General features: G+C 37.8%; 8 protein-coding genes across 8 annotated transcripts in view; 2 read left to right on the top strand and 6 right to left on the bottom strand.

Moving 5' to 3' along the window:
- CBG02435 overlaps positions 1-1741 on the bottom strand; it is a gene marked incomplete at both ends in the record, with an annotated part of 7066 nt that extends 5325 nt beyond the window's left edge. Inside the window, one exon of the mRNA XM_002630699.1 lies at positions 1474-1741. Within this exon, the coding sequence (XP_002630745.1) occupies positions 1474-1741 (268 nt within the window). The remainder of the gene's footprint in view (positions 1-1473) is intronic.
- A 2277-nt stretch (positions 1742-4018) lies between these two features.
- On the bottom strand, positions 4019-5772 carry Cbr-syp-1 (the record flags this gene model as incomplete). Its single annotated transcript, XM_002630698.1, has 7 exons — positions 4019-4112; positions 4157-4359; positions 4403-4486; positions 4531-5042; positions 5089-5200; positions 5244-5419; positions 5469-5772. 7 exons carry the CDS (start codon positions 5770-5772, stop codon positions 4019-4021), a joined length of 1485 nt encoding a protein of 494 aa, XP_002630744.1.
- A 2554-nt stretch (positions 5773-8326) lies between these two features.
- Positions 8327-8762, bottom strand: CBG02432 (the record flags this gene model as incomplete). Its single annotated transcript, XM_002630697.1, has 2 exons — positions 8327-8461; positions 8514-8762. The coding sequence occupies 2 exons, from the start codon at positions 8760-8762 to the stop codon at positions 8327-8329; spliced, it is 384 nt and encodes a 127-aa protein (XP_002630743.1).
- A 1666-nt stretch (positions 8763-10428) lies between these two features.
- Positions 10429-10965, bottom strand: CBG25641 (the record flags this gene model as incomplete). Its single annotated transcript, XM_045242571.1, has 3 exons — positions 10429-10513; positions 10562-10669; positions 10913-10965. The coding sequence occupies 3 exons, from the start codon at positions 10963-10965 to the stop codon at positions 10429-10431; spliced, it is 246 nt and encodes an 81-aa protein (XP_045098176.1).
- A 1496-nt stretch (positions 10966-12461) lies between these two features.
- On the top strand, positions 12462-13530 carry CBG02430 (the record flags this gene model as incomplete). Its single annotated transcript, XM_002630696.1, has 3 exons — positions 12462-12500; positions 12548-13084; positions 13132-13530. 3 exons carry the CDS (start codon positions 12462-12464, stop codon positions 13528-13530), a joined length of 975 nt encoding a protein of 324 aa, XP_002630742.1.
- Positions 13531-14665: 1135 nt separating this feature from the next.
- On the bottom strand, positions 14666-15427 carry CBG25642 (the record flags this gene model as incomplete). Its single annotated transcript, XM_045242572.1, has 3 exons — positions 14666-14752; positions 14802-14909; positions 15374-15427. The coding sequence occupies 3 exons, from the start codon at positions 15425-15427 to the stop codon at positions 14666-14668; spliced, it is 249 nt and encodes an 82-aa protein (XP_045098177.1).
- Positions 15428-18198: 2771 nt separating this feature from the next.
- On the bottom strand, positions 18199-18854 carry CBG02428 (the record flags this gene model as incomplete). Its single annotated transcript, XM_045242573.1, has 3 exons — positions 18199-18522; positions 18567-18665; positions 18714-18854. The coding sequence occupies 3 exons, from the start codon at positions 18852-18854 to the stop codon at positions 18199-18201; spliced, it is 564 nt and encodes a 187-aa protein (XP_045092304.1).
- A 2049-nt stretch (positions 18855-20903) lies between these two features.
- On the top strand, positions 20904-21388 carry CBG02427 (the record flags this gene model as incomplete). The annotated part of the gene is made up of 5 exons (XM_002630694.1): positions 20904-20906; positions 20952-21071; positions 21119-21160; positions 21208-21312; positions 21359-21388. The coding sequence occupies 5 exons, from the start codon at positions 20904-20906 to the stop codon at positions 21386-21388; spliced, it is 300 nt and encodes a 99-aa protein (XP_002630740.1).
- Positions 21389-21583: the final 195 nt, after the last annotated feature.

Consider the following 21583-nt stretch of genomic DNA (forward strand, 5'->3'; position numbering starts at 1 on the left):
TTTTTTCAAATTCTGGGAAACCGACGTTCGGTTTCTGGGAAGTGAATTCTCGAAGTTATTTATTTATGGGATTATAAAGTAATCGAGTAGTTAAAATGAAATTCTGAACAGGTTTGTGTCAAGTACTCACACTGCATGGCGCCAATCTTCAAAACCACTATCCCTTAAACTCACCATTCAGATTCACCTTCTCTAAATAATGTTCACGTAAACATTTATAAATTAATCACTATTGTAACCATATTTTTTTGTGAATTTGGAAAAATAAAAACAGATAAGAATACTTTTATCGTCTCTAATATATTTCCTGGAAAAGCACAAAAAAGCAAACTTTTTACGAAAAAATCGACGATTTAAACAATTTTGAAACTCCCCCTTTCCAAATCATAAAGTTTCAAACCAAGAACGGTTTTTGAATTTATTTAACTGGTTGACTGCTCTTCGATATCTCATACAGGAACGTTGGATACTTTTCAAAATCTTTAACAAGAACCGAGATATTTTGGGTCAAAATTAACGGTGGCGCCTTCGATCAGAGTGTTCACGGTAATCTGGGTGAAAGGAACGGCCTTTGATTTTCGCAAACTGGGTGAAAGGAACGTCCTTTGATTTTCGCAAACTTTGGATCAATCATCAAAACTAACTTTATTTGACTTCCTATTTTTTAGAATATCACATGAAAGGTTTGAAGAGGTTGCAAATGGCTGGCGGCGCTTCATTTGACTGCTTCAGTATTTTTCTTCAACGAGAAACATAATAGCGATGAAACTGTTTGAAGAGCATGTTGATTCACTAACAATGGGAACGTTTCTCAGTTATGTGGAGGGATTTTTTTTTTCAAAGCTTACAGGCGGAGCTAAATTTGCCTTTCAGGAACCAGTCTTTCGAATCAAGACGAACGGAAGTACCTTTGGAAGAACATCAAGAGAATTTATGGCACATGCGCACGAAAGCTAGGAGTTAATTACGTTAGAACTTCGTTGTGTTTCATTTATTTCCAGTCTTGTCGACGAATAAAAAGAGCAACCCCAGAGGCCCTAGAAGAGAACGGCAAATCTCCATTAGAATTTCCGCTTCTGATCTATTTTTGGAAATTTCAATTCTTCTTGATATGTTTCGTTCGATGCAACTAATCACATGAAACATTTTATTATGCATTCAGAGAATTTACAGAATGTGAGTAAATATAAATGAGATTTAATTCCCGATGCATTTTCGCCAACTTTGCTGTTTTGGGAAGAGAGAGAGAGAGAGATTTGTGCAGGACTTTCTGAAAAGAAATCATTTTTCAAACGCAGCTAGTTGGAATTTACTGCTACCTGAGATTTAGTGTTTTTTCTCTGGACACATGGCCTTACGGATGAATTCGTCGGAGCACATTGATGAGCAACATATGGAGGAGATGTCAACCTCGGATTGAGTTTCTAGAACATTCATATATCAGAATCAACAGAGAGAACTTTCAGAACTTACTGATGTCCAAGGAATCGCAGATTTTGAGAGTGTATTCGAGAACCTTCTGTCCGCAGGTCTTGTGTTGGAATGAACGTTGTGGACGGGATTTGGGTTTGGATGGATTGAATAGTTTCATGAACAGAAGAACTGCTGACTGGGCATCGTCATCCATTTCTCCAGCTGGAAGGTCTGGAACATCAACAGCCTTTGACTCGAAAAGAGCCATGCTGGATGCGGTGGCAACGAGAAGAAGGAGCCCGAGGAGAGTGGACGAATGCATCACCATGTGTGAATTTCTCTTTTTTAGTTTCAACCTTTTATAGCAAAAAGAAAGGGTAAGGCGGAGCTGAAAAAGGGTAAAAGGGGCGGGGTTTTCTATAATCTTATTACAATATTATTCTTTTTTTTTTGTTTGCTTCAAATTCGTTCCCAACGTCACATTGATACAAACTTCTAGTTTAATAAGGAGATTGGAAACTCGTGACACAAATGAACTATGGCATGAAATTTTATGGGAAAAAGTTAAAAATAATATGAAGGTGTGCAAGTACATTTCTATGAGAAAGACTCTCAAACATCACCAAGGATCACACTAATTGCAGTTTTTGATAGGAAATTGGTGAATAATTGGTGAATAATATGATATCAAGAAGAGAGCCACAATAATAATAAGGAGAGGTGAATAAAAATGACGATGGTTGGTCAACTGGAATATTTTTATTGTCATTCTGTTATTCAGGTTAGAAGAATTCAATTTTCGGAAAATCAGTATTGGACCGAAATACAATCTTGCTCCACTGAAGGAGGAAGACTGAAATAAAAGGGAAGACGGAACAAGATAATCCACAGAAGACGGAATTTCGCGAATACGACTCGTGGAACATAACGTTTAACTGTTTGCTTGAATTGTCAGAATTTTAGATAAAAGAATTTTCGGAAAACAAATCTCTTTTTTGAATACGTACACCAGGCAACAGTGCTGAACGTATACCGTAAAACCTGCAATAGAAGCCCCCGCCCCTAACTCTCAACTTTGAGCCAATTTATTTCGGTTCCTGTCAAAATTTATTTCGGTTCCTGTCAAAAAAAGTTGTCCACTTATGAAGTGTTTATCTTGCATAAAAGCCAAGATAAATTAGTTCAAACTTGACATTGTGGGAGCCCCTTCTATTAATTAAAGAGTTCACGGTATTTGTCACATACACAATTTACCGAATTCTTTTGGAAATTTTGGAAATTAGAAACTCTGAAAAATTTTGATTTGAACACGCTTTCATGCAAAACCTATTTCAGGTTACTATAGAAATTTCGTTTGAACAAAGTCAAACTTGCAAACGTAAAGGTGCTTTATCTCTGAATCATCATGGGGATTTTAAACGTTTTGCAAGAAGACAGCTGCGAAAGTTGTTTCAGAACTACAAAGAACATTAGTTCATGTTAATCTCTTTTCTCTGAATAAGTTCGTCGAAATCAGTGCTAGTCACAAATGGCAAAACTCCACCTGTCCTTTTTCTGAACAAAGTTAATTGAAACGCTTGCAAACACAACTCGCTCTCGTTCATAATTTTTGAGAATTTAACTTGAATTGAAGTGAAGTGACAAAATTCAATTCATAAATTAAACCAGAAGAGTAATAATAATGAAAAGAAGAAAAACACCGGTGGCCGTGGCTGAAGGTCCCAAAACGACTACTACAGTAACCGAAACTTTTTTTTCAGATTAATTATCTCAATTGTTGTGCGTTTTCAGTCAATCTTTTTACCATAAAGCAACGAAAATCGGTGAAAAAATAGAAAAATTAACACGGAAAATTAATATATTTTTAGGTTGCGGTAGTCGTCGTTGTGGGACCTTCGGCAACGGCCACCGGCGTTTCTCTTTCACAGCTCCGATTTTTTGTACTCGAATAATGATTCTGCAAAGACTGTGTTTTGTGTTGCGTCTCAAAGTTGTTCGACCTGAAAACGGAAATATCACAAAATCAGCTAAAAATTCAATGCACTTCTTGTTCGAGTTTTCAAAACGAATGTGTACAAAACCAGCAATTTTCGAAATCGCACTCGTTGAGAAGCTGCTCACAAGAATGTGTCCTTTGCTATCAAGGGATGTGATTATTGAGATGTGTTTGAATTGAAACAAGATTATAAATATCACGAAATGTACTTTTTGAAGTTAATCGGTTTGAATTCTTGTGTATACGAAAATACATTCTTGAATATTCAACGAACGTGGGTTTAAAGGATCCATTTCCGGGTGTCTCTGAAATTCTAATTGAGAACCTTTGATCAGCTGACAACATGAGTAGCCGAAACGTCATTGAAAAGAAGACAAGAACTACATTCAGAATGTATCCGCACTCCTATGAGATTCTATTTTATATTTCAGAAGACAGAAGCAGCTAACGATTTCAAGACTCTGAAGCTTCCACAAAACCGGAAGAGGGGACAGCATTTTTCAGCTCACTTCGGCAATACAATTCATATAAAACAACTATTGATTAAAAAACAAAACAAATATATGACTAAATATATGACACAAGCTCAAAATGATACATGATTCTCTTCTATTTCTTTCCTCCTCGTTTTTTACGCAACTCGGCAGTCTTCGCCTTCGCATTCTGTTCTAGACGACGAGCAGCAGCACGTGTTTTTCCGGTTCTGAAACTACTATTACTGGTGTGTGAAACAGCGCAGATTCTCACGGTTCAGGTTTATGAAGTGGGGTGCTGGTCATCAGTGGTGCACCAGTGAAGACGTCACGAGAAATCGCTCTCTGAATCGGAGTGACGTTGATCTCAAGTTTCGGTGTAACAACTTGTTGGGAATACTCAGATTCGTCGATCTCGGCTGTGTCGTTCAGAAATTGTAATGTTGTGTCAGGAGAAGGGATCCTAATCTCGGCAATCTGAAATAACATTGTTTTGTATTGAAACCGGTATGAAAGGCACCTGTTCGATCAATTTCTCATTTTCTTTCGTTGCCTTTTTGATTTCTCTCTCATAACTGCGGATTTCCGACTGCATTTTTGTAATCTAAAACAGGAACCGTATTCCGATTTCACCGAAGAAAATCTCACCTCGCTTTTGAGTTCGCTGACGGTTTTACCGCCAACTTGGATTTCTTCAAGCTCCTTTCTTGCTTGTTCCAAAGCTAGATTCTCAATGCTAATGGCCTTCTTCAACTCGATCATTTTCTGCAGTTCAGGCTTCCGTTTCTTTTTATCCTTCTCTTCTTCAATCTTTTTCTGAAGAAGAGCCACAATATCAGCTTTCAGTTTTCCCATCAACGCTTGATTGTCAGCTTCCGTTTGCTTCTGCTCGTTCAACTTCTTCTGAGCTTCTTCTGTTTCCTTCCTCACTTCTGATAATTTAGAAGTGATACCATCAGTTTCCTGACGAATCTGCTCGATTTTCTTCTGAAGACGATCAATTTCGAGTTTGTCTGCTCCATCTTGGTTGTTCGACTGAGCTGCCTCCATTTGGACGAGTTGTGAGCGGAGACTGACACATTCCTCTGTCATTTTCTCAGCTAATTCTTGGTCAGACTTGAGTACAAGCTTTGCGGCTTCTATAGCTTCAGCTTCTTGGTCTGAAACAGATGTTTCAAAATAGCATCTATCGAATTATAAGCTCACTGTTGAGAGAAATCAATTCATCCTTTTCGGCTTGCAGTTTGATTTTCGATACGTTCAGTGTTACCAATTTCTCATGTTTCTGCTTCGCAGCTAGAATTGATTCTCGTAGCTTCTGCGAATTTCAATTGTGAGTATATTGTTGTCGAATCACTTACCTTGCATTCCAGCTTGGCATCCTCCTTACTGTGATTGAACCCATTCAGTTCTAGTTGATTGAGAGTTTTCACACGACTATCGCAGATTTCCTGTAGTAACACGATCTGATTTTCCACGTGTAGTAGATCTTTCTCGTAGAATTCTTCAGTCAGACTGATGGATTCCGGGAAGCTCTCTGGAAATGGGCAGAATTGATGACGCCATCTCATTTTTTAAAAATTTACCCTTCATGGCTATTAACTGCAATTCGATCGATTTGCACACTTTTTCAAGACTTTCAAGATGCAGAGAAACGTTTACTAACTTTTTCTCTTGGGTGGTGATCATTTTGAAAACCTTCATTGTTTTCTCTTTGGAATGATCTCCTTTTTCTTTTTCATTCGTCTCCTGCTCATTCAGCTTTCCGATAACATATTGTTGAGTTTGTTGAATCTCCTTCCGAAGAATACTGTTCGACTCATCATCCACCGGTGCCTCGGTGATAGTTTCCGACGGAGCGGAGTCGACCCAAATAGTGAAGTTGTCCATTCGTTACCTGAAATGAAACTTGCAAGAATTTCAGAAAATAAACGAAATCAGTTATTTTTCGAATTTTCGAGAAAAAATTCAACAGTTATTCAATTTAACATACATTTTTATGAAATTATTTCAAAGTTAAGGCATTCTGGGTCGGTACTTTTCGTAAAGTTTTACATGTTGCTATTTGGTGCTTGGCCGAAGTTTTGGAAAAGAATACGAATGAAAACTGAATAAATGGAATGGAAATCTCGGAAACAGCAAACAAAGCAATATATGAACATTTAAAGAAAGTATATTTCATTTTCCGGAAAAAAAAATCTCAAATATAAACGATTTCTGGGTGAGTTTTCGGTGATAATTTAATTTTGAGGAGAGAACGAGACCGTACAAATCGGAAAGATTTTAAATCCGAAAGAAACGAAACGGAAAGAACGCTAAACCGTTCACAAATTGCGTGCACAGGCTGCAAAAAAGGGCGGGGTTTATCTGAATTGAACGAGAGATTTCTGAACTGTAAGAGATTTAGACAAAACCCTCGCTCATTTGTAGCTTGCGCACGCCATTCCAGTAAAACTGTGCACGGTTTAGCGTGCTTTCCGTTTCGTTTCTGACACTCCACCGATTCCGAGGAAATCGGGGCGGAGTTTCAATTTTTGCAGTGCCGCAGTTGAACCGTACGGCGGTTGCAAAACTCCGTCCCGATTTCCTCGGAATCGGTTCCTCGGAGACAACCTCTTCCTCGGAATCGGTGGAGTCTCTCGTTTCTTACGGTTTCGTTTCTTTCGCTTTCGTTTCTATCGGATTTAAACTCTTTCCGATTTGTACGGTCTCGAGAGAACGAAGAACATTCTTGCGCGTCAAAATGTGTGCATTGTACGCAATCACTTTGACACGGTTTTGCAGATTTCTTACAGTTTCGTCAAAAGTGGACAAACGGTGGACATGATATTTAAATAGAATAGTGTAGGCTGGAAAGCGTTCAAAAAAGAATTACAGAGTCATCAAAGACATTTTTAAAATATCAATTTATTAATAAACAGGTCATCAGAATATAATAGACATCCAACTCCTTTATGGGCTGTTCAGGCATCATTTCGATTACCGAATGGATAAGGTATCAAAACTGTGAAGCCTTTGCTACGTTCCGACCATCGAGCTGAAAATATGCACCGAAACTTGAATTTTCCATTCTTCTTTCAGAAATCGCGAATTCTCAGAATGTACCTGTGCTAGAAGGTCGTCTTCTAAATTTAGGACAGATGAAAGCTGAGCAGCTGAGTATCAAGATGGAAGCTGAGCGCTGAAATTTCTTACAACATGCACAAAACGAAATAAGCTGAAACTGATATAAAAACTGAATCTGATGAATATAATATGTGTGTCAGGGGACACATTCCAATTTGAAATTTTGGTACAGGTGTTGAACGACTCAACGTGAACTGGGAAACATCAAGAAACGCCTTCCACGTGATTACATTAAACTAGCTGAATCCATAAGGGGGTTGAATCACAAAAAAATGAGAAAAATACAAAAAGTAAGTTTTTCGCACTCCAGCACCTCGAATCCCATTTCCAGAGGTCAAGGAAGGCGCCTACAAAATATTCTGCTGAACTTCGTGCTGACCTTTTGAGACATTTCGAAGCGGGACAAGGATTCATTTCACAGGAAGGAAAAGAGGAAATTAGTGAAAAATATGGGCTAACTCATCACAGGGTCAACTATTCGTTAAATTTGAAATCTTTTTTATCTTTTTTTATAGATTAATGGTTGGGCCAACGATAGAAGAAGACGGCGGGGAGTGTATGATGAGACTAGGTTTTGTAAAATTTTGTTTAAATTTATCAAAGGTAGACAACCAAACAGAATATGAAATTCATATGTTTTTTCCTGAAAATCCTGGACAGCCACCAACACCAGAAATCCAAGAGGAGTTTGAGAAAGTATTGGTACGTTTAATGGTATTTAGAAAATTGAAACTAGGTTATTTTCAGATCAAATTTGGGGAAATTCAGGGTCTGGTGGGTCAGGAGCAAGAGGAGCAAAAGGAGAATATTAATCCTGAGGACACTGAAAAGGAGGAAAACTGAAATTTCTTATCAAACCTTAAAAATACTCGTTCATGAATTATGGTTTATTTCGAATAAAAATGTACTAAATTGTCAACTCTAAAGCAACATCTACCGTATTTCATCTATTGGACGCTCACCCAAAACTTCGACTTTAATTATCTCGGCTCCTATGATATGTGTTAGTTAACCGCATTTCTGTATCTGTTACAGAAATAGAGATAATTTAGCTGAAAGTTGACGGTTTGGGCAGGCTTCTCATAGAGGAAGTACGGTATATTATAACTAAATTTGTTTCATTAAGACTATACAGGAAAGACTATTGTAGGTGTCCAAATTTCTTGTTAGAAAACCCAAACAATGAAGAAGTATGTCATATCGATCCGTCAAAAACTTTATAGTGTGGTAATCAACAACCAAACAAGAATATACAATACTAAGAACACTTTTATTTTACTCAAAGTCTTTTATTTAAAACGAGTTCAATGAATCTCCTTTATGGGTTGTACTCAATTGGGAGGTTCTTGCGACGAACCATACCGTCTCCCTGGAACCACTCGCGGCGGAATTGCTTGGCAGCTCCGTCTGGGGTGTTAGTCCACTCGACGGTGATACGGTCGTTGTTGGTGTCCTGAAAAATAGAAAATATTCAGAAGAATTCCTTTTGAATTCCGAATCCTTACCTCTTGTCCGTAAGCGAAAGCATCGCAAGAGACGGCGAGAAGGACAGCCTCCTTTGGGTCAAGAACTCCGCATGGTGGGTCGACGCCAAGACGCTTCATGTTGGTGGTCTTGATACCGTATCCGATACGACGGGCAGACGAGTTGATCACCTTGATGTGGTAGGTGTGCTTGTCGTCGTATGGAGCATTGAAGACGATCTTGGCGTTTGGTTGGGTTTGGATGTCTCCTGGTGGGACGGATTGAGCCATGGCGATGATTTGATGGAGTGTGTAGTACTCGATGAAGATTCTACTGGATTCACTTCCCTTTTATAGCAATTTCTTATCTCTGCTCCAAATCTTTTGACTAGATCTTTTAAACTGATAATAGAAACAGCTGGAAGTTCATTGATGATGTTGATCGCCTATACAGGGTGGCTGAAAAGTATTGAGACACTTGTTATGATGGCTCTTGGCACCGTGCCAAGTCGTATTTTCGAAAAGTTTCGTATTATTTCGAAAATAGGGAGCGTATATAAGCCGACATTAGAGCCATTTCCCATCACTTTATCTCTTCACGAAGTTATGCGAGCTTCTCCTCATCGCCAAACCATTGCCAAGCTGTTCAACGACGGCATCTCCACCGGTGACATCGCTCGAAGACTTCTTCTTCCGAGAGCAACTGTCTATCGAGTTGTGCAACAATTGAAAGATCGAGGACATGTGTTGGAGCTTAAGAAAAGCGGAAGACCTCGTACTGTCAACACTCGCCGGACTCGTGGCATCATCAAGAAGAGAATCACACGAAATGATGCGGTCAGCATGAACCAAATGGCTTCATCGCTCGGAATCTCAAGACAATCGGTTCAATCCATTTTGAAAAAGGACTTGGGTCTGAACAGTTATCGGCTCCTTCGTGGCCAATACCTCACAGAACAGTCCAAGAAGAATCGGCTCGAAAAAGCGAAAAAGTTGCTCGACGCACTCAAGGTGCGCCGCCTCTCTGAAGTCATTTGGACTGATGAGAAAATTTTTACGGTTGAGCCGCTTCCGAACCGACAGAATGCTCGGCAATTGTTGTCAAAGGACGAAGCAAAGTCCCCAAAACGTCGTCTGGCCTACAAGAGACTTTTTCCAAAGTCAGTGATGGTGTGGGCTGGATTGACGTCGGAAGGTAAAGTCCCATTGGTTTTCATTGATAGAAATGTGAAAATCAACTCGGATGTGTACCAAAAGTTGGTGTTGATGGATGTTTTACGTCCGTGGGTCACTAGCCACTTTGGCCAGCAACCCTTCATTCTTCAACAAGATTGGGCCCCGTCCCATGGCTCGAAATCCACGAAAGCTGTTCTCGACGCTCATTTCCCTGGCTACTGGGGCAAGGACATGTGGCCCGCTTCCTCGCCCGATCTGAATCCACTCGACTTTTCCGTTTGGGGATATTTGGAGGAAAAGGTGATGGCTCGATCGCACCCAAATGTGGATTCACTTTGCTCAAAGCATGGGATGATCTTGACGATGACTACCTCCGGCGCACCGTCGCTTCTGTTCCAGCTCGTTTGAAGGCGTGCATCAAGGCCGAAGTCTCAAACTTCGAATATCTCCTCTGATATCTTTTCTATTACTATCATTTGTTGAAAAAATAAATCTGGTTCTTTTGTTGAAACTCCATTTTTGAAAATACAACAAAAAACAAGTGTCTCAATACTTTTCAGCAACCCTGTAGATTGATTTGTTAGTATCTTGTAAGCTCGAGCAAAAAGGATACCAGTCACTTCAGAAAACTTTTAAATCATACTTTTTGATAAGCATTTTTCAGTCAACATGCTTATTTCCCTCAATTTTTTAAAATAAAGTTTTTGGCAGTAACAGTTTATTTTAAACACTTTTTAGTTATTCTTTGAGATAGACAATAGTAGTTGAGCCAAACATAAATTCAATCAGCTTGGTTTTTGTTTCCTCCAGTGGCCAACTTGGCATTATCTTCTTTCATCATTTTGACAACGAGACCATGGAGCTCTCTGTTATGTAGATGATAGTCCATAAGTAACTAAATTCAAATGACTTACTCTAAAATCTGGTTTCTTGAAAGTTTGTGCTGTGAAGGACGAGTTGGCAAAAAGCACATCATCTTCTGAATTTCGTCATCGATTTCCGTTTGTCTTTGTCTCTCGATTCTGTGAGAATATAATGCACTTTATCAACATACAGTACCGGGCAATAAGATAATAATGTATAGCTCGGCTTCTTCAGCTCTTTGTCCATTTCTGAAGGACGCCTGTTTTTTTCACGCTTTCAGTAAAAAACGGACCGAAAAAGTGTGTCTTTCATAAATCAAATAGGCGAAAAACTACGAATTTTCCACAAAATTCTGTGAAAAAAACTTTCTAATCTAGGTCTGTTTTACACTGTAAACTCACCGATTTCTACGAAGATCCGGTTCTTTTTTGGAACTAGTTCCAGCGTTTTTCATTTTGACAAATGTAAGTAGGATCCAGTGGAAGTTGAATAATGGACAAATATTTTAATATGTGTAGACAGAGACTTCTCTTGGGCGGTCTCAAATGTGGAAGAATCAAAACATAGTTTGAACATCTGTGTTATTCAAAAGTGCCGCCTTTTCTTCTCGATTACCCTCTTCACTTGCACTTTCACTTTCTTGGAAAGCTATAACTCAAAAAAAACCCTATTCAGGGACGTCCACAAGAAAAAGTATTATCGAGTTTTACAGTGAAACCAGCAATAGAAGGGCGCCTTGACTTTTAACTGTGACACAACTTATATCGGTTCCTGTTAGAGATATTGAAAAATTGTCAACTGATAACTTGTTTATCATAATATATCAGAAACATTTTATCAGTTGGCAGATGTTTGGTATCTTGCACTGGAGTTGAGATAATTAAGACCAAACTTCAGAGTGTAGGGGCTCTTCTACTACAGGTTTTACAATATATCATGTAGAGTTTTCATTCGATATCTTATCATTTAGTTATTGTCCTCAATCGTTCAAATGACATAGCAAACGACACGTCACCCATATTATAATTAGGAAAGTGCAGTTCATCGATAACCATCACACATTTCTATCTCTCTGATTCAATGGATCCCCAAAATATCACTAATTCTGATCCCTCTATTTCCACTTCAGAAACTTCTAAACAGAAGTAAAGCCAACGGCTAGAAGTTCCAGAGAAGCCTGCGGTACACAAGCCAAAAACTTCAGCTTATGACTTTTTACACCCGGTGAGAAAAAAGAAAACACATCCTTAAGTTTTCAGCTACTCTGATTTCAGAAAAACTCCAAGATAGAGTGTATTGTGTCATAATCAAAGTCGGATAAATTTCGAGTTTTATTGAAGTTTTATTAATAAATAGATTTTGATGTTTCTCTAATCTACATGAAATTACTAGGGCAAAAAATAATCAAAAATGAAGAGGGTTACTGTAGGGAAAAGATTCGAAAATGAGAAGGGTTACTGTAGGAGAACAGTTCGAAACGGATTACTGTAGGTAAACAATTCCAAAATGAAAATGATTATCACTTAGGTTCAAGCCAACGGGTCAGAAATCTCGCCCCAGTAAACGTGATATTTTAGAAAAAAAATTCGCTTCTGAATTATTTGACTGAGGATCAAACTTTTAAACGTTGGACGAAAAAATCACGCGTTGACACTCGTTGATTAAAACTAATTAGGTCAAATCCACGTCAACTTTGAAATTATCAAGTTTCCTTTGGCCTAAAAGTTATTTGGGGCGCGTTTTTTGACCCGTTGTTTTGAACCCAAGTGTGATTACTGTAGGAAAAAAAAATAATAAATGGAAATGATTACTGTAGGGAAATTATTCGAAAAAATAGGTGACGCGTGTAAAAACGTCTCAAAAAAGTAAAATGATTCGTGTCTCATGAATGCTCTCTCTTCAAAAAAATCTTCGAGGTAGTTTGTTTGAAACTTGAATCACTGGTTAGCCATGTCCGACGAAGAAGAAGATGATGTCAACTTCAAAGTCGTGAGTATTCATATTTCTCTATCAGATCCACAACCGTTTGGTTTCAGGGGCATGAAATAACCAGTGGTAAGGCAACATACACTGTCGTTCGTCTTCTGGGTGAGGGAGGATTCGGCGCCGTCTACCTGGTTAAGGACGACAAAGGAAAGCAATGTGCAATGAAAGTCGAGAGAAAGATCGAAAAAAGAAAGCATTCGAAACTCAAAATGGAGATTGCCATTCTGAAATTGGTCGGTACTGGAAAGCACTTCACTAAAATTGTGGATCGTGGCAAGAAAGATAAGGAAGGATTCTTCTTTTTGGTGATGGAATTGGTCGGAAAGAGTTTGGGCGATTTGAAGTCGGAAAGAGCTGAGAAGGTATTCTCGTTTGCCACGGGACTTGGAGTCGCCAGTCAATGCTTGGAGGCAGTGGAAGAACTGCACAAGTTTGGATTCATTCATCGTGATCTGAAACCGGCCAACTATGCATGCGGGTTGGATGATAAGAAACATCTCATCTACATTCTCGATTTTGGAATTGCTCGGAAATTCTTGAACACCAAAAATGAATTGAAGACTCCAAGAGAAACCGTTGGGTTCAAGGTTGGTTATGATACTGATTGTTTTTTTTTTGAGTTTCTCATTTCCAGGGAACCGTTCGTTTCGCTCCTCTTGCATGCCATCGCAACTTCGAAATGGGACCAAAAGATGATTGTGAAAGTTGGTTCTACCTTCTTCTGGATCTGATTCTGGTCGGTGGTCTTCCTTGGAGAAAACTCAATGAAAAGATGGACGTGTTGAAGTCGAAAGAGGAGTGTCGCAAAGAAAAGAGACACACCCTCTACACTGGATTTAAGCATTGGACTGAACTGAATAAGATCCTCGACTACATCGATTCTAGAGCCTACCAAGATCGTGTAGACTATCAGTTCATCTACAAATCACTTACTGAGGCATGCACTTCTGCCGGACTCGACATTGATGCCCCATACGACTGGGAAAACTCGAAGGAGAAAGACACCAGCAAGGAAAGCTCCAACTCGAAATAGTATCCTAAACTTGTCCCCCTGTTCTAATGAAAATTTATTGTGAAAATATGTATTTCGATCTATTTTATTGATTTCTAAAAAAATTATAGATTTTTGAAAGCTAGCATTAATTTTCACGATCTTGTATGGGCCATGATCCGCATCATTAACAGCAACGCATGTCTATCCATAGCTCTGTCCTAAAGAACTTTGTTAACTTTATCTTTCAATTTAAATTTTAAAATTACCAATGATTCTAATAGAGCCCTCTCTTTGCGAAAAGTGTCAATAAGTAATTTTAATGGACGCTCAGGGTGCTCTCCAGTGATTTCAGTTTGAGTAGAAGCGTTTCTAGTCTGAAGTGAAAGATTTTTGAGTTCTTATTGTATCCTAAAACTTACCTTTCCAACCATAAAAATATATTTGAATAGGTGGTATCTGAAGCTGATAGTGTGTGCTGAAAAAAATTAAAATTGTTGATAATCTGGTCTAATTTCAATGCTCGTTGAGGCCGAAAATGTGAAGGTGGGTGGAATCCTTAAAGGCGCATTTAAAGGAACATGTATTTTCTAAATTATTTTCTGGCCAACTTTTTCCGATTTTTCGATGAATTTTCATGAAGTTTTAGATAATTTTCATTGTTTTATGCAATTTTTTGCGATTTTTCGAATTTTTGAAGAAATAAATTTGCCAGAAAATAATTACAAAAGCACATGCTTCTTTAAGGGTTTTGCTACCGGGCCTAAATTTTCGGCCGCAAATTGAAATTAGACCAGAGTTATAGAATTGTGTTCATTCTGAATAAAAATCGAAAGTGAGTATATAGTACCAATTGTGTCTAAGTTCGCATTGCACTATTGATGTTACCAAAGAAGGGCAGTCTTTCTTTTTTATCTCCAATGCCGATCTTTTAGGTTTCGAGTTGTGTAATATTTTGGTTTTTTAGTTTCTCTCTTACCTTTCTATTTTATCTTCAAGATAGCAATCTTCAGGAACTTCATTGATGTGATCTTTTGTCAGAGTCGTTTAGTTTTCGTCTATACGCAATGGCGTCGAACAAGTGATCGAGGCTGGTTTCTAGGAGAATCTAGTAGCATCATCATACAACTTCTAAATGAAAATAAAAATTTTATTGAAAAAATAGATTCTACAATATTCAGATCAGCGAGTTCTCGAATTCCCGAACCATCCGGAGGTTGCGTTGTCGGCCAGTCTCGTATCTGCGCATCAAGCGTTCTAATGCCTGAAAACTGAACTTTAGAATTGGAGTCATAAAGTAATTTATTACCAACCTCTCGCTCACGGATGCATTTTGAGTGGTGGAACTCGGAGAGGACCTGATTGAGTGACGTCGATGGATGAGATCCGGAGAGTGTTGTCTGGGTAGAGGCATTCTTTTTCTGAAATTCACAGAATGGGAACAATGGAAATATATACAAAGAATCAATTGAAGATTTCATAAGATCTTAGATTTCCGAATCTTAAAAATAAGATGCGTTTGAACATGTTAAGTAAATATCAGACTTTACATCCGAAATGTACATTTATATATTTTCTGGTTCAAAAAATCAGAGCTGTGGAAGAGAAACGGAGGTGGCCGTGGCCGAAGGTCCCACAGCAACAACTACCGTAATCTCAAAATATTTTTATATTCCGACTTGTTTGAGTAAAAATTACCGAAAACTCGACGAAAATGAGGGAGAAACGAGAAAATGAATTATGAAAAAAAAGTAGGTTACGGTAGTTGTCGTTGTGAAACCTTCAACCACTGGCACCTGCGTTTATCTTCCACAGCTCAGATTTTTGTACCAGAATAATGATTTTTGTAGCAATTCAAAGATTTTGTGATTCATTCAAAACCTACGTTTTCTTTCATGGTGTTGTTGATATTCGTTGTGGTGTGTTGATTGGTGGACATTTCCTTAAACATCATGATTATGAGTCACAAGATAACATATGAAATGAGAAGAAAAAAGTACGAGACAAGAATAAAAAATCTTGGAATCTTTTTTAAACATCTGAAAAATCAGCCTAAATATGTCGAAAATTCCGGTAAAGGAGAAGGCGAATGACGGAAAAAAACTGACAGAGAGAAAAAATGGTAGAGAGAAATATGCAAAAATATAAGATTTTCATAGAGAACGAAACGTGGAAAATGACAATGATGGCTGTGGTTGAATGGGTGGGAAGAAGCATATGACTTGTGAGCCACCTCACGAATCCTCTATTTCACCTCGAAGACGGAGCCCTAATTAGGCTCGCAATGGTAAAGGATTAAATGAAATTCGAGCTTGATATTGTACCATATTATTATTTCAAGCGGGGCCTTCTATATTCTATTCACCATAGCAACGAGCAAGATTTGTACTGTAGAAAGAGTAAAGTTAAAATATTCTTGAGAAGTGTACGAAGAGCGGTAAAATTTACTTAGACAAACTTTTCATCAGATTCGGGGAAATAACTGCGAATTGGAAGAAGAAGTAAACGATAATGTAAAACATAGAGATTCTTTAAATGATTCATCTGGTATCACCTTCTTCCCATCGATTTACAAAAGTTTTGATTAAAAACACTTTTCACTTTCACACACTATCTGCTATGTGGAACAAACAGAAAATAGAGTTTGAAAAAGTCGAATTAGGTTCGATTTACAACAATTTGGGCACCTCGCGAATTTGATTCCTGCTACGGACAACGTTAAACTTGAGAACGATGAAGAACGGGCACCAGCTTAAAAAATTATGATTCATTTGACAAGTCTGATCCTAAGAGGTTCACTATGAAGGTGTTAACTTAAGCACTAAATTGCAAAATTATGGGATTACGGTATCATCAATATCAAGATTGAGACATTGTAAATGCTCTAATAGAAGCCCACCCTATACGTTCACTTTGACCTCAATTATCCCGGTTCCTTCAAAAGATATCAAAAATATTCCAACTGATATATTATCTTCCTAATATATAAAACGCTACACGCGTCTGTTCGACCTCATTTCAAGCTGTGGACTTTTGAAAAACTTGAAAAATAAATATAGATTTACGGGACCCTTCAAGAAAAAGTGAAGAGCTAATCTACAAACCAGTAAAAAAGTAGATTGAATCCCGCCGAAGGCGCACCAGCTTTCTGGTTCATCATAATATCATAAATATTTTATCCGTGGACTGATTTTTTATATATCTCACTTGAACCGAGATAATTGGGCTTCTATTAGAGAAATTACGATAGAGGGATTTAGTAAAGACATATATTCTCAGAATTCTTGTCTAGACAGACTAGCATTCAAAATTGAATATGAGGTGCAAGCAAGCAATGTTTCTTTTCGTTTAGAGGTCACTCCCCAAATGTTCAAAACACAATGTTGATACAGTGTTCGAAATAGAGAGGGACACTGTCTGATAGTGAAAATAGTCTATGAGAAAGAGAATGACAGACACTATTCCGAAAAAAACAAAAACAATTGCGGGGGATGAATAATATCAACTATTCCAAAATTCTGATGGGAAAGTACTATTCTTTTTTGCATAAATTTTGAAATTTCCTATAATCGAATCATTTCTTCGCTAGAATACCATAGCTCAAATATCTCGAGATAATATCAAAGGTTCCTTCAAGAGATATCAGAAAATCGTTCAATTGATGAAATGCTGGTGATATTATGATAAATAGTTTTTTAGTTAACAAACTCTTAATAGCTTTTACAGAAATCGATATAATTGTGCTCAAAGTCCACATACAGGGTGGGTTACCAGTAGAGCAACTAGATACTTCCGAATTCAATCATTTTTTATCTGTGAATCCAACCAAATCATTGAAAAGAAAATAAAATAGGCTAACAGCTGGTTGCACTTTTAGAATATACAGTGTGCGAGAGAATCGAACGTTTCGTTTCCATTTCCAATTAATTGTTTCTTTTATCTTTTTCACGCATTTTTTATTTTACCTACAAAGCTTCTTCGCCTGATAACTTTTTTCAAAAAGAGTAAACTCTCACAGACTTGTGCAAACTTCATCCAAAACATGACCCTTTTGTATTTGCATTCATTTCATAGTCCCCTCTCTCTCTCTCTCCACTTTTTATGATTGCAAAGACATAAATGATGTACAAAAAAGTGTGAATCCTCCGTTGTTTTGAAACTGTTTTTGATGGTCTTCTTTTCCTCTTTGATCTCTTTGTTCTTTCATTTGAATTTGTTTACAGAAAACTGTTCCATTTCAAGCATGAATCCACTTGACCAGTCTCATGCGAACCATTTTAACTCAAGTAAGATTTCAGCCTAAAATTACCGGAAACACTTTGATAAGAAGGCCACCCAAGCTGTCAACTTTGAGACCATGAATCCCGGTTCCTGTGACAGATATAAAAAAGTGGTCAACTGACAAAATGTTTATCATAATATCAAAGATATTTTGTCAGTTGACCACTTTTCGATATCTTCCACAACAGCCAAGATATATAGACTCAAAATTGACGGTCTGGGGTGCATTCTATTAGAGGGTTTACTGTACTAGCAAATTTTCGGCACGCTGGGGCACAGAGGGGCACAGGATTTGCTTCAAAACGGCACAGTGCCGCGTTTAAAGTGCCCTTGGAACACCTCAACCGTGCCCCTAAGGCGTTTCAAATCTAAACAAAAGCCGTTTCAAATCTAAACAAACAGTATAACAAAATAACAATATAACAAAAATCAGAGGCACAATGACAGCAATTTCTTAACGTTAGATTCGAACATGTTCTGAATTGCACCCATACTAAGATGCGCAACCGAGCCAAGAAACATGGTAATCACTCCAAATCGAACCGACGATGGATCGAAAGCAAGAGTTTCCCTATGAAGGTTTTGAAGAGCATCATTCAAATCCAAAAGGTATGCGTATTTGCCTTCATTTGTCGCTGAAAATGATAAAGTTACAATGTTGGAGAGTTCCTCATGAAGATCCAGAAGATGTGCGCCGTTTTCACAAATTGTGATTATGAGAATTCGTATCCATTGGCTGTGAACCAGCTCAAGCTGGAAGAAGAAATTTTAGATAGAATAATAGCTACACCGTTTACTTTCTGGTCTTCCTCGAGAACATCAAACATCTCGATACCTTTTGGCCATCTCAAAACGTCTTTAATAAAGCTGGCGGTTACCTGTTTGATGTTCAGAAACTGGAAATATGATAATTTTTTGGAAACGGTTATCAGACCACGCACTACCTGAATTTCGGGATTGGATCCTGATATGATTGATATTTTCTTCATAAAGAGATCATTCTCCGTTGCTTGTTGCACCTTCAGAATAGGCGTTTTAAATACCGGGTCATGTGGGCGTCGGCCTGAAAATTGGGATTTGGCCATTGTTTCTTTTTCATGATGAAGCTTTACAGTTGTCCACCAGCCTGAGTTTAAAATTATTTGATCAACTTTGAACAGAGTTATAGCTTGTCAAAGTTGCTTCATTTCATGAAAATCAAAAGTAAGGATCTAATTGTAAATTAAGAGAAAAAATTAAGCGAGATCGCTGGAATTTTAGGCTAGAATGTCACAAAATATCAAAAAATCAGATCTCTTAGTTCATGAGAAGTCGGTCAGCTTGCCAGAGACAACACCGCGTGTCACAAGAACACTACCCCCAAAGTATCAGAACAGTGAGTCTCTTTCATTAAGATAGGCCAACTTTTTTTAGAATTATTCTGCTTGCATTAAAAATCGAAGCTGTGGAAGAAACATCTTGTGGGCGTGGACAACGGTTACCGTAACGAAAATCACCATAACCTAAAATTTGCGGTCCTTTTGAGTATTGGCTTATTACGGTAGTTCAGCCGTAACACCCAGATTTTCTCTTCCATAGCTCCAGTTTTTCATACCAGCATAGAGCTTTTTGAATTTCTCTGATGAGAGATTAGTGCAAGAACTATTAGACGCACTTTTAAATGAACAATCCCAAACAGTTGGAAAACTAGTACAGAAGGAAAAGCAAATATAAATATGAATAGCTTCGATAATTCTTGGCAAACGTCTTTCTTTTTATCACTGGGTCAACCCCAACAAAACAATACTTTCTTTCACTCGTTTTGTTATTTCTCCATCATCTCTCCTCCTCTTTTTTCTCATTGGACATGAAGCTATATTCATTTGTTTGCTTTCTACCAAAAAATGACCATTCGTTTTTGAAATACATTTTAGGCCGTTAGTCGACAATTACTTTGTTTACGACGTTTCTACAGTACCCTTCTCTGGGAAATGTCAAACCAATGTCTTTATTCAATTATGTTTGGTAATAAAAAGAGAATGGGAAGAGAGTAATGGAATATAATGAAATGCAACAAGAATGATGGAAATTATGGGAATCATGATCTTTTGAACTATTTTTTCTGTTCGAACTCATCCTAGGAAGGGGTGAGTGTGGGGAATAGCCTGATTAAGATAATGAGTTTTTTTTCAGAAAAAGAGTTTGGGTTCAAAGGGGGTGAACTGCACAGAAGTTGATCTACTGTGGTATGGATACGCTCTAATGAGAAGGGGCGTGGAAAAGTCTTGGGTCGATGGAAAAGGAAATTGGGAACGAGATAATACTTTCTGATTGTCAGCTCAATATAAGGAGATGCACCGAGAGCAATTATCTTTTCAGCTGACACGCATCTTTCTCATTAGAGTACACCCTGTGGAGCTAGGGCAAATGTGGGAACAACCGAAATGAATAACAAGATAATTAAGTAATCAAGAAGACACTATCAGGGACACAAAATAGCCACCTCATCCGGAAATCAAACAGAGACCAAGAAGATTCAACCGATTACAAAATGTGAAAGTGTAAAATAGCCGAAGACGGATTATCTATTCTCTTAATCCGTTGTGCTTCAAATGAATTCAGATAGAATAGACAAAAAATATTCGCATTGAGCAGAAAAAAGAGGAGAATATCTGTGCACCGAGAAGGACACGGAGGGATCAGAACATCTGTCGATGAATGCTTTTTTTTTGGGTGGTCGCTGCAAATATGTGTTCATTATAAACCCAAAAAGGTTTAGTACCTAAAAATTTACAGTTTTATAGTTTCTAAAAATTAAAATTATGGTTTAATTATCGATTTGAATTAAAAACTCTAATAGAAGGAACCCTTTACTGGAACTTTGAGCTCAATTATCTAAATTTCTATTAGAGATAACAAAAAATGGTCAACTGATTAAACATTTACAGTAGTATGATGAACAATTTATAAGTTGACAGTGTTTCGATATCTTCTATAGAAACTGAGATAATTGAGCTCAAAATGTAAGTATACGGTGGCCGTCCATCAGAGTGTTTACGGAAAGTTTAGGATTCAAGATTTCCTTGGATTTGGTTCTAATCAGCTGAATTTGTGTTTGTGGGTCTCTAATTATACCAAGCCAGGTCAAAGCAGTTATGGTAAGTAACACATTCTCCTTCCAGCCCATTTCGGAACTATTTCAGACGTCTCTTTCTCCAATTGGGCTGGAAGAACTTCGTGACCGGCAGAAGAAGGAACTCGATGAGCAAAGAAATGCTATGAATCAAAAAATAATGCAACTCAATCGCCTTTTAACCGCAAAGGTAGCATAAAAGAAATGTATTTCTTTGAAAAATATTTTAAATTACAGAAAACCCAGAACAATATGCTCCAGTGCTGCCTGGCAAGTCAGGTATCAGTGACATTTTGAATGAATGTCAATTGTAATACATTTTGTAGACGGAGGAGAGGCAATACCTGGAGAACAAGTTGACAGAGGACCAGGAGCGACATAATAAGGAGAAGATAATCTTTTCCAAAATCTCATTCTTGGAGAGCATCGAGGTGAGCGATAGATGCCAATTGGTTGGTTTAAGTTTCCAATTTTCAGGAAGATTCAAAGAAGAAGAACGTCAACTGATAAATTGTTTGAATAATGAGGCCTTGTATTAGGTTGGCAGGAAAGTAAATGTCCCTTGTTTTATATGTGAATAATACAAAAGCAGGATTAATCCAAGATTAGCAGTATGCACCGTCGTGGTCCACGACATGTTGGCAATGTTCTGATAACTTGTGGATACAATGTATTCATTTTTTCCTGTTTTTCACATAAACG

Source organism: Caenorhabditis briggsae, assembly GCF_000004555.2.
Source record: "Caenorhabditis briggsae complete genome, chrII, whole genome shotgun sequence".
NCBI classification, from domain to species: domain Eukaryota; kingdom Metazoa; phylum Nematoda; class Chromadorea; order Rhabditida; family Rhabditidae; genus Caenorhabditis; species Caenorhabditis briggsae.